General features: G+C 40.1%; 1 protein-coding gene across 3 annotated transcripts in view; it reads left to right on the forward strand.

The window, feature by feature from the left end:
• Positions 1–16,968, forward strand: part of negr1 (neuronal growth regulator 1) — a 165,088-nt gene that overhangs the window by 83,273 nt on the left and 64,847 nt on the right. For all 3 annotated transcript variants that reach the window (XM_023954180.1, XM_023954181.1, XM_023954182.1), the window contains exons 3-4: positions 3,990–4,115; positions 15,991–16,122. In XM_023954180.1, coding sequence (XP_023809948.1) covers positions 3,990–4,115; positions 15,991–16,122 — 258 coding nt within the window. The remainder of the gene's footprint in view (positions 1–3,989; positions 4,116–15,990; positions 16,123–16,968) is intronic.

Raw genomic sequence — 16,968 nt, forward strand, 5'->3', positions numbered from 1 at the left:
TTACTTATGAGCCCATGAAATGAAGGGATTGGGTTTAAAAAATGCTTTAGTTTTTCACATTTTTCTGCAATCTTTTTGTTCAACCCATGGAATAAAAGCTGAAAATCTGCACTTCAATGGCATCTGAGTTGGTTTATTTAAAATTCACTGTGGTAATGTACAGAAACTAAATAAGGAAAAAAGTGTCTCTGTCCAAATATTTATGGTCCTGACTGTAGGTAGATCGAATAAATGGTGGTGGTACCAAAGAGCAACTTTGGAATTTGTTCAATCAACTTTGCTTTTGTTGCATCTTTAGCAGCCATCGGGCGGGATCTTTGGAGAATAGTTGGGCCCATATGACCGAGAATCTATTACTGCATGGCACAGTTCACTGCAGAAAGGCTCCCTCTGAGATTCAGATCTCGCAGATTAAAATAGTGGCTCGTGAAATTCCAGAATGTGTGTGTGACTGTGCACATGGCGCCGCATGTGTGTGTCCAGTGAAATGTGTTTAAATGTCTTTGTGGGTGGCTGCATGTGCCTCGATGTTTTCAGATGCATAAATACAGAAGCTTTTAACATCAAAGCTCCACGATGATTTAAGTGCACTAAAAGTGGTCGGTTATACTTTAAAGTGATGTCCAGCAGGGACTGCTGATGAGCTGCTCTAGATAGGAAAAAGGAACATTTCACTTTTTTTTCCCCCAATGGGCTTTTCTAGATGAGTCAGAGTCGATGGCCTCCAGAGCCCTCAAAGCGTAGCCTGGATTTAAATGTATGAATCACTGATGCGCTTGTGAGTGAGACAAAGAGATCAGTTTTACAGTGTCACTTAAACTCTTAAACTCTTCTTTAGTGACAAAGCTTTGCTCACAAATCCTACAATTAGCATAATAATGTCTGAGTTTCATTGCAAATGCTCCTAATGTAGACTTGCTTTTGTATTAAAGATGCTGGTTGTTATTTGTGTTTGGTCTTGTGCATCTTTGGCTCATATTATAATGATGGATAAACTTATATTTAATGGTTAAATATGCAGCAGCAGGTTTACATTAAGCAGTTTTGAAGCCATTTATGTTGCTGCTCATACTAGTCTTCACTTTGCACAACAACAGATCTTTTCTGTAAAATCCCACTGTCTTGAGACAAGTACTTAACCATCTAATACTAGAACTATCGCCAGCGGCAGCGAAATAACACACTCTTTGAACTACCAGATCCATTGACTGTATAAGAGAACTGGAATGAGTGACCCCTTCCACCTCGCCTTTCCAAAAAGAAGTATCCGTGGCTCCAAGACACCAAAAATCCCATAGACTTCTATTGAGAAATAAACAGCTATTACTCAGTCAATGTATTTGTCAAAACAACTATTCTTTCTTTGCTTTGCTTTTTTTGGTAGTGCACATTATTCAAGTTATGAACTGGCCAGATATCGCAATAAAAGTAAGAGGTGCCTGTTGGACCCCACGTCAAACTTTTGATTTGAAAGGTTTCGTTCAAAAGATTTCCCCAAGCACGCTTTTAAGTGGGAAAGGTTGTGGGCTTCACTCCTGATTGGGTAGTGGGTTGCCATGAAAACAATAGCCGCGGTTACATGGGCAGAATATATTGATCGGATCAATGGTCGGGTTAAAATTCACCCGTGCACATGGGCACAGAAAACCTTTTTCCGATTAGAACAAACGTTCCCATGGCTCACACTCTCGTTCGGAATGAATCATTTGGGCATGCGCAGTAGTGTAAAAATCACCCGGATGCGGATATAGGTCCCGTTGTAAACAAACCGCTTCCACAGACATTTATGCAGCAGCTCGGTAACATACGAGACGATCTTCCAAACGTGCTTTTATTAATGTCATGAATATTATGAATTGCCTGTTCGCTCATCGTTATATTTAATCTGTGTGGTCAGTGCTTTTTTTGTGGAAGAATTAAGCTGGACGAAAGCTTAGGACAGACTAACACGGGCTAACATCATTAGCCTGATGGATGGACACAAAATCCAGGACCGTGCGAGAAACGCAGCAATCTGCAGCTTTCTAAGGACTGAGCGACATTTATTTCTGCTCTGAAAGTTCACACAGACCGCCCCAAAGCCACTCTGTGAGCTAGCGGCCCGAGTTCTGTTCGAACACGGTTCCTCCTGAGTCCTGCAGCCGCTAACCCAGAGCGGCGGGACGGCTCGCAGTCTGAATTCTCCCACACATAAGAAAACAACAAAACGCACACGTAAAAAAGCCCCCCCCCCCCCCCCCCCCCCCCCCCCCGACACAAAATTATTAATCCAGCTGCTCTGCTCACTCGGGTGCCAGTGGACCGAGTGAGCGTCAGGGGGCACGAAGCGGTCCTCCTCCGAATCTCCCCCGTGAGGGGTGTAAGAGAGGGGAGAGCCAGCGGGGCGAGAGCGGAGCGGCGCTTTTCACGGGGCGTCCGCAGAGCAGCTGGTCGGTCCCGTATGCGCTCCAAAGCTTTCTCACAGCGAAACACCTTCTATGCATGACGTAAACCAGAGCAGCAGTGACACACGATCGGAATGACCGTTTACATGCTCCACGATCGGATAAACGATCGGTATAACCCACCTATCTCGATCGGAAAGAAATTCTGATCCGAATGAGTCTGATCGGGGCAGAGTATTCCGAACGGCGCGTTTACATGACGCATTTTCTTTCCGATCAGGCGTTCATTCCGATTACTTTTGCCCATGTAAACGCGGCTAATGACTCAAACCGACTTGGGCCAATCATTGCTTACTGACGTCATCTGGCTCCAACATGGCACTGTCTGTATTGTAAGAAAAATGGCAGTTGTATTGACTAAATTTCATTGGAGTGGGAAGTAAGTCCAGTTTTCTTATAGAGTCAATGACTGTAACTCCTCAACCCTTTCTGCAATTAATAGAATTCCGACGGATTCTGAAAAAAGCAGCTTTGCCCATAACAACACAAAGCCAGCTGGCTTAAGTTGACTCTTTAAACATTTTACTACTGTAATGTGTACCATATTAACTGCTTCTCTCCCCTTTAGATTCTGTTGGATTTGCAACAGAATCGTCATTTTTGTAAACTCTTGAAGGGTTACAGTAGTTCAGAGAACGTCTACATTGGGGCTAAAAGACGTTGAAAGTTTATAGCTTTTGTTACTTGGGCCTACTGTGTGTGCTATTTTTCTATGCATTCAAAAAGAATGACCACTGCTAAGCCCAAAAAGCCTGGGTGCCTAAAATCTTTGACCATGTATCATAGTTTAAACAGATCTACCTTAATGTCTTTGTGTGTGTTTGTTTATTTATTGTTTCTGTTCTAGTATCTCTATTTGTGCTTCTGATACTAACAAGACTTCCCTGTCCTGCGACCACATGACAGAAGCACAACACAAATCTGTCCACTTTTGCTTATTATTTTTTATTCTGATTTTAGCTGGATGCATTACCAATTATCACTGTGGGAGCTAAAGAATATATTTAATTAAGTCCCTAATCAGCTTTTGAGCCAATAGGTTTTACTCAGTTATTTGTCTTTGGTTAATTAAAAACAGGTCCCTTAGTTGTTTGTATTCAAGCAAATAATGAAACTCTTTGAGGTTTCCTGATAGACAAAAGGCTTTCATTTAAATTTATTCTATTTTGTTTTTACAGGCACCTTACTGTGACTGACTTTTGTTAGCTCGCCACTACCTTAACTCCAGTTCTTTTCATTTTTGAAGGGAATACGAGTGAATAAAAGAGAGATAATCCCATTCTTCCTTAAATGTATTATTTAACATTATGAGCCTGAAATATGAAAACTTACCAAGGTGGGCGTGTGTGTTATTCACAGTGAAGTGTCGGAGCATTTGCTATTTTTATATTTTTAGATTGAACTATGGGTCATTTTTGACAGTAAACAAATTAGCTGGAGCTTCATTGTCTCTAAAGCAAACTGGTATACAAACAAATGGAGAGCTGTGGTCAAAAATAATAATAATAATCTGTTTTTGTGTTTCCTTTCTTTTGGCTGCTGTAGTTCCTCCCAAGATATATGACATTTCCTCTGACATCACAGTTAACGAGGGCAGCAACGTGTCTCTCATCTGCACAGCCAGCGGGAAGCCTCAGCCAGCCATTTCCTGGAGACACATAACCCCGTCAGGTGAGTTCACAGACGCTGATAGGAGGAGGGATGGGGATGTGTGTGAATGGAGAATGGAGAAAGAAGAGGCATCAGTGGCATTAAAAAGCAATTGTTTGAGAAGTAAAGGGTACTTCCTGTTGTATTGGATTAAAGGACCTGGAAAGAAGACAGACAACATGTTTATCAGTGATGACATTTGTAGCTAAAATTACAAACGTGCAGTTTCTTTGGGACTTGATTTGATTTTTAAATGATGTTCTTATTTAGTTTATTAGCTTAATATCTGATCCCACATTCACAGTGGGCTCAGAAATGAGTGTTCTAGTGACCACTTCTAATGAAACGTTTATATAAACGCACGTTTCAGGGTTTCGCGTTCAAGACTTGTGTTCATGTGGTTTTAAGTCAGTTTGGGGGCTCCATGTACAAAACGCGCAACCATTGAACATCCGTTAAAAGTTAAACCAGGTCAAACTTTGACCAATGAAGGACTTGGTTTGGTAGTGACATGTTTACAGTCCTTTTCCAAATATGGAACCACAAACCGTTTGAAAAGTTATCATAAAAGAGAAATGAATAATTGTGGTTTGTGACTGGCCGGAAAAACGTGACACCAAGTCAGTTATGTATCGGAATAAAAATGTAAAAGGAAAATCCTGGACTAAGATTCGCAAGATTTGACATTTTGGTGTGTTAATATCATCAACGTTTCTACAATGATTTTACCCGAAGGAGCTTATTTTTTCTGCTTTTTGTCCAAGACTTTAAATCTCACACTAACTGCTGTGGGGATGTTAAACAACGGGAGCCAACGTCCCTTAGGTTTACTTTGACAAATTGCAACCTATCATTTGGGGTGCATTACAAATTATGTCTTTTATTATTATCATTATCAGTGGGCACACACACCTAATTAAATTCCTTAAACCCCAAATATTTCCCTTGAAAAATCATTCTGGACCATTTATCTATTACTCCAAAACCCCAACCCAGCCACTCGTAGTCCTCTCTCATTTTCACATTAATGGATTAGAGCACGTGCTGCTTATCTGATAGCTATAAGGATGGCTGCATTTATCTTATGGCTGTTAACCCCCCCCATCCCTTACACGTTCACACTGATTGCATTAGGGGGGAGTTTTCAGCAGATGATCAAAAGAGCTATCCTCCGAGTCCGAGTGGCAGTCACTCCTTCTACTTTGAAGTGTCCACACTTCAAAGGAAATGATATGCTGGTCAAATGAAAGGGCCTGGACTTAATGTAATCACAGACTCCGTTTCCCAGGACAGCAGAAAAGAAAGAAAGGGCTTTCTTTGAGTCAGCTGTCGCACACACCGTTTGTCTAAGATATCCGGCGAAGGTAGAAGGTCGGAATGGGCTAATTACATACCGATGACAAACATCCATTACCTTTTGGTTATTTTGAGGTTCAGAAAACAGCAGACTAAAACAGCTTTAATCATAAGCTATTTAATTATCTGTTGATCTTATTAATTATTCAGAAAGTTTGGGTTTAAAGTGTGGATGCCATGCTTTGAACAACTTTGTCAAATAAAAAAGCCCTTTAAACGCTGATTCTATTGATACCAATAGTTCGCGTCGAAAAAAATCCGAAGCATATGAATAATAGACATCTTTCGAAGGAATCAGAGATTTGGATCTGCCGCTAGAGCGCAGGCTGGAAGTGAACCCGATATGACCTGTGACGTCATGAAAGGCGTTGATTTTCGCAGTTCCGCTTCGGACAGCATGTAAACAAAACCGGTAGTCTTCGTTTCTCTCGTGTTTAAATCTGTTAATCATCAACATGCCAAGTCGTTGTGTGGCAGCTGGATGTAGCAATACATCTACTGAAAGTGTATCTGTGTATAAAATTCCCAAACAAGAAACGCTGCTGAAAAGGGGAAAGTTCAAGAAGGTGGACGGCGAAGGATTTTTCCCTCCAGATCTGCAGGAGAGAAGTCTGCGTTTTCGAAGGGACAAAAACCGGGACACAAACGAAGAATTTTGAACGGAGAGTTGGGAGGAGGATCTTGGCTTCTGAGTCGAGGAAAGGCGGGTGAGCTGGAAGCGAGCGAGCCGTTTTCTGGGTCGGAGAGGACGGCGCTGGAGTCGGGAGCGGAGGCTGCTAAGCTAGTGTGCATCACGATGGATCACATTGAGGCGAAGTAGTCGTGTTTTCTGTTGTCCTTGGATCCAACTGGAGTATTTCAACGCACTCAATGTTTTGCAAGAGAAGCAACAGGCCTGCAACGTTTTTTTTTCTTTTGCTTTTGAGGTGCCGGTACCGTGAGTAAACTGAACTGTGTGTGTGTGAGCGCGCGCGCGCGCACGAGAAAAGGTTTCAAACGGGTTCAAACGGGTAAAACTGTTAATGTTCCACAGTTGTTAATGGTATACAGTGACTTTGTTAACTAAAGAGTAGTACCATCTGGGAAACTTTTATTTTGTGACATTTATTTTGTAAATTGGGTTGAAAACCAGTGTTTACCTTTGTTTAGATTAGGCCAAAAGGGGACATTTTGAGTATATTTTAGGGTAAGTGGAGTAATTTAATTTTATACATTTTTTAGACTTACTGGAGTCTAGCCGAATCTTCATGCTGGCTATCGTCATGATCGGCATGATCACTAGACCTACTACTTTCTGCTATATCCTCCTCACTTTCGCAAAAGGGTTCGAATCGATACGGTTGCAAAAGTGACTCATCATCATGATAATCTCCGCAACTTTCCTCTTCATCTTTCTGTTCATCTGATGATAAATCGCTAATAGAGACGGTAGCATCACTCTGTGCTTCGCTATCGGTGCTAGCCATGTTGTCTGCCTTGTCTTCCTTTCGTTACGTCACAAACAGGGCGGCGCGAATTCGGCGGAATGCGTGAAGCCGGCGGCCGTCCTCGTTGTTTATATTGCGTTTTTCGCTATTTATTCTTTTTCGAAAAATATTAAAAACAATCGCAACATGAAATAGAAACTATTTACTATATTTTGGCTTATTAAAATAGGCCATGTCACCCACACTTTAAAGTCCCACTGAAATCATCTTTTGATCTATTGTAAGTGTTTCCAGTGGTATTTTAATCATGATTATGGTGTTTTAGGCACAAAAAAGACATTTGCAGGGCAGCAGCTCGACCTCAGATCGCGTCTGTACCATTTTGCCGCGCGATTTGAGTTCGATGTCACCCTAACCCGTAATCCTAAACCTAACCCTTCCTCTGGGTCTGTGCGGCCAAGAAAAAGGTTCAACACTGGCTGCACTTATTTGGAAATTTACGTGCGTATATTCATTTTCTTTGTGCCATTTCATATTATCTGCTTATTCAACAAGCTCTTTTTTGTGTGTAATTTTATTAAACAGCAGGGTCTGGTCCACACTGTCATCCTGTCATTCCACACAATGTTCAAAAAGTGTGGTTTGGGAACTAAAAAGATGTTACTTTTCACCATGTCTTTATTGCTGAAGAGAAACTTATGAGAAACGTATGAGAATAGCTGCTGTCTATAAGTGTCATTATCCGATTTTTTTATGATATTGGACTTTTCAAGTAACCATCAAAACAGCATTATTTGGTGTCTTTTATCTTATAACACTAGTTATGGTCTAGAATGATCTTTAATGCGGCTGGTTCCGTTCTCTCCTGGTTCTCCCAGCTGCTAGGGACCTTACCTTACCCAAATTATTTCATCTTCGTATGTGAACAGAATGCAGAACACTACAGTGGTACAACCGAGGCGGGATGACCACGGTAGTGTTTATCGCAGTTGTATCCACGACAACCACCATTTTATCCTATTGAAGTACAAAGGGAGGACCAACAGCAACCTGGTCTCTGTTGCAGACATACATTTATTGTCATAATAGCAAAGCTAATGCTATGACTGTCAGCACTATGTTTACCAGGAACACTCTGCAGATAAAACCGAAAGAAAGAGCCTATTTTAAAAGCAAGGCAATGAAAAGAAACAAGTTTTAAGATTGAAATTAAATATCGGTTCAGTTTGGGAATTATCAGAATAAATAATCGAATTCAATTTTTTTCAATGTTGAAGATAAAAGTAGCTTTTCCCTTTTGGCCGACTCTGCGTTCTATCAGCTTCCTGCTGTGTTGTTGCTCCACAAGTGAATCTAATATGGTTTTTAGACCCTGCTTTTAAAAAAAAGAAAGCAAATATTTAGCAATGTAGCATACTTATCTAAAGGAGGAACAAAGGGATGCACCATAAAGTTCAGATATTATCGCCGTCAGCAGATAATTACTTAAAGCTGTATATATCTCTTTGGCCCAACGTGAACATTCTAGGCGGTTGTGCTTTGACCATAATGACCATGAATGCATCAGCACATCTGCAACAATGTGGACCAATGTTGTAACTACCTGTAAGTTTCTTAGCCTCTTTCGCTAGTTTTGATCTGCACTCAAAGCTTACCTGTAGCTCTGAGATTTGCTGGAAGTTCCTGGAAAACAGCTGCTGGGTATGGGCTTTGTGCGTCGGCGCTTAAACCTAACCTCATAAAGTCATTAATGTCCCACTGTGTGAACACAAAAAGATTCTCAATTGAAAAACACTTTTGGACATCAACTTTGTCACCTCCATTCTGTGGTGCAAACGTTTGATCACAGTTTTTGTCATTCCGCTGCGTTTCGCAGGTCTGTTCAGTGGTTTGAGCACAGGTTTAAAGTCAAAACATAAGAGATGCATCTTATGAGGAACATTGTGCTTTCACAACAGTTAACAAGCACCGAAAAAAGCTCAGCAACAAAAAAGGAAGTCCTTTGCTTGATTGGCCTCAAAAGTCTTAACATTTGATTATTGGAGAATTTGTATTAGCTTTGTCAAATATTTTTGAAAGTATAAGCATATTTAGTATCAGCAAAAATCCAATATGGTGTATCCCTGGTTTACACTCAATGAAATATTTTTATCTCCAGTTCTTTGTTGCCTGCCATGTGTGAGGTCAAGCTGTTTCAATGGCTGGAAGGTGGCAAAAATACCTAGGTGGCAGTTTGGATTTGATTTGGCTTCACTCTCTTCATCATTTTGGCATTTTTGAGTGAGGTCGGGGATTTTTTTTTGCACTAGATAGCTGTGCTACAGCAGCCAGTAAAGTTTGACAGAATGATAAATTGCACTGACTTGCTGTCACATTTCTGCACTCATACTTACTGGATCGTGTATGCTTTTTTACCTCTTCGCTTTCCAGTCAGCCAGAAAACTACAGCTGAAAATAAACTGTTTTTCACAAAGGTTCACCATAAATGGTTTGTGAACCCATGATTCAGTTTATTATCTGTTCATCAATATCTTGACATGTTTATTTTTCAATTTACTTTAGACTTCTATTTCAATTTGCAAATGGAAATCAAACATTTTTTATGTTAAAGTTAATTACGCCACATTTGTTATTGTGGACCTGACTGCTTCTTCAGTTCTCCTTCAGGTCAGTGAAAAGGAAAAGATGACCAGTTTAGTCCCTTTTCACTAATAATCCCTTTTCACTATTGACCCTGTTTTTGATTTAAAGGTTTTGACTTTTAAGCCTCTTTTTCACTGAGTGGTACGGTCCAGTCCTGCCCGGTATTTTGAGCATTTCCAATTATAAAGTAAACCCATTAAGCCGGAACCAAACCATAACATTTTTGGGCCCCTGTTGGTTGTAGGTCAATAGAAAAATGTAAGGGATCGGTTAGGGCGGAGCTACTGTCATCACACAATGAAGCCCATTGATCTGCAGAAGGTCATTACGTCACAAGTAAGCACCAGACGAGAGCCGGCGTATTCTTCTCCGCCGCCTGCAATCTTCTCTCAAAACAAATATAAATGAGGTGGCTTTAAGTGCCAAAAGCCAAGCAGAAAAATAAAATAGCTGCTGGATGACAGTGGAAACGAAGCTATAGAGAAACCCCCCAAATACCTTTGACAGGTATTTGTTTGTCACGAGAACATTAATAGAGAGAAACATAAGCTTGTCACATTTGAATATAAGGCTATGAAGTACTTTTTTGTTTAAGTACAAGTTTTCATAAAAGTAATACAATGTCTTGAAATGTAAAGATCTTTAATCCTTAAGATACAAAGTTTTAGACAATTCGTAGTGTAAGAAGCCTTTCAATACTTTGGCAGAAAATGTTATTCCTACAAAATTATTTGTTTATTCTTTTTCATGTTTCCTGAGCTTCCTTCTCACTCCACGGGCTCCTAATGCATTCTGGACCGTCCAACGTACAACTGACAGTTCTTTAAGCGGTGCAGCATCTATCCTCAGCTCATTTGCTCAAATATGTTTGCCCAGAAAGTAACAGGGAGGTGGTCATACGTGTTGTGGAGGCCAAACACATGCAGTCAATCAGACATGACTTGAGGCTTTTTTTTTTTTTGGCTGAGTTTTACTCTTTAAATTTTAGAGAGCTCAGATGGGAAGCAGGGGAGCAAAGTAGAGTTTATATATGAAGGCTGACTAATAGTGTATTTCATAGACAGGCTCTCCACAGAATGCGATTCTACCCCTACATCTAGCCCACACCTTGATTTGGGGCCAGAAGGCAGCAGTGGCCAGTGCAATGGTGAGGGTGGTTCTCCATTTTCAAGAGTTAAATGGATAAATTGATGTAGAAAAGGCTTCCGTACGCTATAATGGATTCTTCAGTGATGCCTGCCCTATCTGTATATTACAGCCCTGAAGGCAGGGTATGCTCGGCTCCTGTACACAACGTGGGAAATTGCTTACTGCAACAGCACTTAGCCAGGCATTGGCACTGCATACTGAGTTGACTTAGCTATGATTTCTTTAATTTTCTGGAAGTGACATCTCCCTCAGGTGAGGAGGGCTTCAGTGGGGCTCAAATATCCCTCTTCAATATCTTCTCACATTCATCTTCCCATTGAATTCCTTACACTGGAGATAGTGTTCTACGTTCTCTCATTTTCCTAAGGAGAGGATATTGTGTGGGTTTTCTTTACTGTGATTTTTTCCCCCCATTTTTCATCTAAAGCTTTCTGTACATAAAGGAATGAGACTCCCGTTTATTGGCCTCGTTGACCTTTGCACAGCACATATTCTGCTGTGATCAATAGGACCGCTAAATGCAGCACCAGCCAAATGATGCAACAAGATCCCCCACCGAAATCATATATTGGCTTTTTTATTTTATTTAAAAAGACACTAGCTTCATGTGTTTCCCTTTAAAACAAATAAATATAAAGAATTCTTCAAAATATACTTAAAGCTGTTTTAAAACAATAATGTGTTTTGTTATTTATGTCATGTTATGACAATCAGACCAAAGTAAGTTTGACTCATTGATAAAATTTACTGATTGCAGAATGGAAAGAAATTTACCTTAAAAAAAAGACCTCAAAACTGTGCGTGCACAAAAATAGATGACTAGCACGTTGGGTCAAGTACAAATTATCATTTTTTTTCAGCTTTACATTTTATACATCTCTTTGCTTGTGCTTCATTAATCTACAGTATTTGTATTTACTCCTCCCACTTTTTGGGTGCATTTTGACACAAACCCTAATATTGCATATGGATCAAAGGCTAATGTCATGTGCTCAGTTAACAGACTCAATCAAGTAAATATACTTTAACATGTTTTTGCTCGACTGCAGAGGTTTTTACACGCATAAAACTTTCGAAAACCAGATGTATTTCTGACAAACTCACATGGTCAGATGCAGCCAAGGCAGTGAGGTTATGGTGTTTCAACAGGACCTCTCCTTTAAGGCAAACTCACATTGTTTTGCACTGAAGATTTAACATTTAGTCTAATACCCGTAGCTTTTTAAGAGTCCATGATCAGTGATATACTCATGACATTTTAAAAAATAACCATAGAATAGCATTTACACTTGCAAAGGTCTCTGACGTTTGGACTTTACATGGTATCCTCTTTTTACCTGTAATTTAATGAAGATGGAGTTAGGCCCTGCTCCTTGATTAGATGTATTTACCACTCCAAGGCTGCTACAATTCCGTTGTATTACTATATACAATGACAACAAAGGCTTCTGATTCGGATAACTCTAGTCCAAACTGTAGTACACTAATTAAAGTTCTTTAAAACAGCAATACAGGACCAAGGGGTCGTGAAGAAAAAACGACATTGCATAAGCGTGTCTATGGCTGAATTCCAATAGCTTCCCCACCCTTATGTCTAGCCCCCATCCCTACATTTATCCCTCCAAGCTGAGAACCCCCAAATTCGGACGTTACTACCTCTTGATGATGTCATCAGTAGTCCCCGGTCATCTACGTTAGTGCATAGCTGCCAGGGCTTGGAAAATGCACAATATTGGTTTTATCATTTAAAAAATTCATGCAAAAGCAAAAACTCAGAACTTACTTTTAAATGTAAATTTCTGTGCTTCAGAGCACACACACATGACAAAATGTGTTTCTCCTCCGTGCCACAGCGCGAAATGGATCATCCTACCAGCGTAGGGATGGCTAGCCTTAAGTCGCTATGGCTTCGTTTTAAAAAACACTTACGGACACCACTACACCTTCAAATGCCCCTACAATTGGAGCCATTGGAAGGGGCCAGAGAGGTAAGGGAGCAATTTAGGTTCAGATTGTTTAAGGTTTAAAAATAGCAACAATAGTTTTGATCTAGATTTATAATCACTTTTACAGACACTGAGGAGAGGCTGATCAGCTGTCCTAAGTAAATAAGAAGGGGTGTTAGGTCAGGGTGTAACAACGAGAAGACGTATTTAGATTAGCAAAAATAAATTAGGTGGTTTTTAAAATGATGGTAAAATGTACAGGCAACCGGTGGGGTAAAATGAGCAAGAAGGGAAGGTTGATATCTGAATCATTTTAGCAAAGGTTATGATTTTTTGTGCAGATTACCCTGAGACATGGAGTTTGCACAAAGTGTGCAGGTTTTTTTGGGTTTCTTTTTGCAAGTAAAGGTGTTCAGCCAACCTTTGTCTTGTTTACTCTGTTGCACCCTTTTGCTATGCTATCTGAACATCTTCCAGAGCCTCTTTTCATATTAATGTTTTTTTCTCTCTAATTGCTCTAATCTTTCACAAGCAGACTTCTTCCTTTGCCAAATGAGTTCTAAGCAACACAACAAAATAAGTCCTCATGCCTCCTGGTGAAAAACAGCAGTTGAAATGGGCGTTTTGCAAATTGCAGACGCACCAAGAACCTGGTTTCACAGTTTTCTTTTGATGTCACAGAAAGACTGAAGTGTGCTCAATGGATTTCTATGTGTGCGATGCTGTTGTGAAACACTGTGTAGCTCCAGATCAAAGCCAGTTGTTTAAATCATCAGTGTTGCGCAATAATATAGTGTATTTTGTGGTAGGGGCGGGTGGGTGGCAGACTCTAATGGACGGTACTAATAAGTGAAAGCGTTGCCTGGGATAAGTAGGCGTTCAGTAAAATGAATCTCTGATTTATGCTACTTTTGGGCAAGATCAGAGCAGCCCTGTATGTTTTACATTTCACCAAGTCATTGACCCAATGAACAACAGAGAATAAATGTTACGTTTTAGGGTTACATTTTATAAATAATTGTTTCAGAAACGGTGATGCAGTACCATGGTTTACATGGTGTTACAGAAACAGCACAACCAGTCCAAACCCTTTCTCCCGTGTAACATCTTCAGTGGAAGGAGGAGGCAGGTTTCAGAGTTTGGTTGCTGGTGTACCATGAGACCTACTTGCTCAGTGAAACAGATAATGGCCTTCCCTCTGCATCTGCCATCCTTTTACTTAAACTTCTTCTTCACAGCTTAAGCGGGAGCTGACTCTTCCGCTGCTGTAAAACTTCCACACAGTCCTGAAACGGCATCCTCTCACTGTCACTCCAAGATGCTTTTTTATTGTTTTCGTTTTCAGAGGAATCTGACTCTAAATAAACTCTCAGCTAAATCTTTTTTCCTTTTTTCAGCTTTAGTTATTTCCCAAATCATAAATGCCCTTCATTGCACCTCTCCCAAATCCCTGAGGATATAATGTGAATAAAAACTGAAAGGCTTTAATTGCTGAAAATGTTTCCAAATGAACAGAACAGAGACTCTCCTGGCTTGTTTAGAGGTTTGCTTTTAGGCACATCCTGTCTTTGCTTTGGAATTTCTTGTTTTCCTCCACTTTCTGTCTTTACTGCTGTTTACGTTGGCACCGATATGTCTACAAAGGCTCTTGGACTTCATTGTTGCAGCCACAGTGAGAGAAGAGACAGAGAAGCTCATTACCGGCAGGGCCTTTAGTTTCAAGTTTCCACTTTTTTTCTTTTTCTTTTTTTTCTTCGTCAGTGGATAAAAAGCAAGCAGTGTTTCAGAATAAGGCTATGCCTTCATTTAGGAATTCAACTCACTTGCGTAGAAACTGTCTCCACCGAGTGAAGGTTTCTCCACTCTCAAAGCATTTATTGTTTTGGTTCCGGCTCCTCTTTAATGAGATATTGCTGAGTCAGTGTCAAGCCCTGGTGTTTCTGAATAGTGTTTGGATCTCAGCTGCCTGATTGCGCGCTCTGTTTGTTCCTCCACGCCTCTTTAAATATGAGTGTGCATCGTCTATCGTAAACCAATCTCCACTACTGTGAAATGTAGTGTGAATTTTCCAGTGAGAGTCACCGGGTCACAAAGACAAACGACTGCATCCACACAGCCTGCTGTGGTCAAAAAGCACTTTATTCAACACAGAAACACTGGAAAAAGATTTGTCTAAATGTGAAAGTCATTGTGTTATATTAATCCCATATATCTCTTCTGCATATGTTTATTCATTGCAATTTGTTATTATTTTTCTTGGATTGGGGGACCTATTTTCTTTTCTATTTTGTCATCCTGAACACATTTCTAATAGACTAAAATGAGCTTTAAGTCAAAACTATTTTCAAGATTGATTAATTATTGATTATCTGCCTTAAACTGAAAAATGCACTCAGTTTTGCACAGCCCAAGGTGATGGATTAGTGCACGTATGACAAGCATTGTAGACTTCATAGACAGTTGCCGGCTCAGATTCAGCCTGAGAATACAGTGAAACTGGGACCTTGGAGTTCATGATGAATGAGCAACGAGATTAATGGAATCCTAAAATAGCTGCCAGCTTAATTTTTTAGCCATCAATAAATCAGCATCTTCATTGGAGCTGTAAAGCCAAAGGAGACAATAAGCGGCATGCACTCAACTCTGATAGAAGCCGACTTTCGTTGTTGATGAAACCGAGTCAAAGCCTTTGTTTTCTTTCCAGCTTTTGCTGCTCTGGTTTTGAACTTGCAAATGAAAAAAGCCTCTTTGGCAAGTTCAAGTGTGTGCACAAATAAATACCTGGAAAGCACACTCAGCTGGAGTGCGCGCATAAGGATCTTTTTAAGAGCCTCCTGTTTTCTCATGCATTTTCTGAGTGTTTAAAGTGAATTAGTTATAAGACTGTTAGTAAATAAGAATTTTGTGTTTGGTGGAGCACTGAATGGACAGGAATGCAGATGTTTGTGGCTTTAATCCAGTAAAGGCACAGAAAGCTGTTAAAAGACATTTTCAGGAAAAAGCCTTTCTGCACACTTTGGAGATGAAAAACGAATAGTTTTCTATTATCCAAGGAACTACAAACCCATTTAATTCACATTGTTAACGTTTTTCTTTAACGCCACAGAGCCACAATGGAGAGTTTAAAAGAGACACGTGTCTCTGTAGCCACATGTTGCAGACTCCTGTACCATGAACTGAAGCATCCCATTGCATTGTTTTAGGAGTTTGACAAGCTTCTGTTCAGGTTGTACAGAGAAATCTGTCTCCCACAATTTGCAGTTTTCCACGCTCAACAATGATACAACTAAAGCGTGGTGCTGCTTTGTATCCCCGTTAGACCCTTTTTCCTTTAAATATTTTTGCTTCATTTTTTATTTTTATTTTTTTTTTTAGGGAAGAAATACGAGAGCGGCGAATATCTCAACATTACTGGCATCACACGAGACCAAGGTGGGAACTACGAGTGCAGCGCTTTAAATGATATTGCCTCTCCGGATACCAAAACAGTAAAAGTCACAGTCAACTGTAAGTATGTCTTTTATTTTTATTCTATTCTGCTTTCATGCATTAACACCTTATAGACAAATAAAAAAGGGAAACTCCATAGTGGAATGTTCTTTGTAGTTAATGTAAGAATCCCTGTTTTGTCTGTGCATGTAGGTCATTTATTCTCACAATGCAAAGGTCTGACTGTTCTAAGCACCATTCCATTATGCAGGTAATGAGTCTTTCCAAAGTGTGGGGAGACGGTAATTAGGAGCTCAGGCATTAGTGAATGATGGCGGGCTTTAGCTGTTGTGATCACATGAAACTTAACCGTCTGTGAAAAGACAACTGAGAACTGTTGCCATTTGGTCTCTTTCTTTACGTAGTATTTTACTCAAATGATTTTTTGTTTTGTTTTTTGTGTCGATGCGTTTCCATCTTCTTTTCGACAACCAGTTCCTTCCAGAGATGAGCGGAATAAGGCTCCATGTTGGGCTTATGCTTTATGTTTCTATTCAATTGTACCGTCTCTGTAGTCATTGTCTGTCTCTATTGAGCCACACCTCGGTGTAGATTTGAGGACCAGTTATTCAGAGCTCTATGTAGACATGGATTCCATGGTGATGGTTGTTTAGACAACTAGCAGGTACTTTATGCTGAAATCAAAAACGAGGTTCTCATAGGTCACACACAGAAAAGCTCAGTCAGAGTTTCATTCAAACTAAAACATATATAGATTTTCATTTGGCGCTGATTTGCTGAATAATTTCAACTTTACATGGTTCATAACAGTGTAACTGATTAATCATTAACCCTAAAACGTACTACTAAGTGCACAGCCTTATCAACACTTTGCAGAATGATTGTAGAGTTAACTTTTCATTA

This window comes from Oryzias latipes, chromosome 4, assembly GCF_002234675.1.
Source record: "Oryzias latipes chromosome 4, ASM223467v1".
Classification (NCBI taxonomy): Eukaryota; Metazoa; Chordata; class Actinopteri; order Beloniformes; family Adrianichthyidae; genus Oryzias; species Oryzias latipes.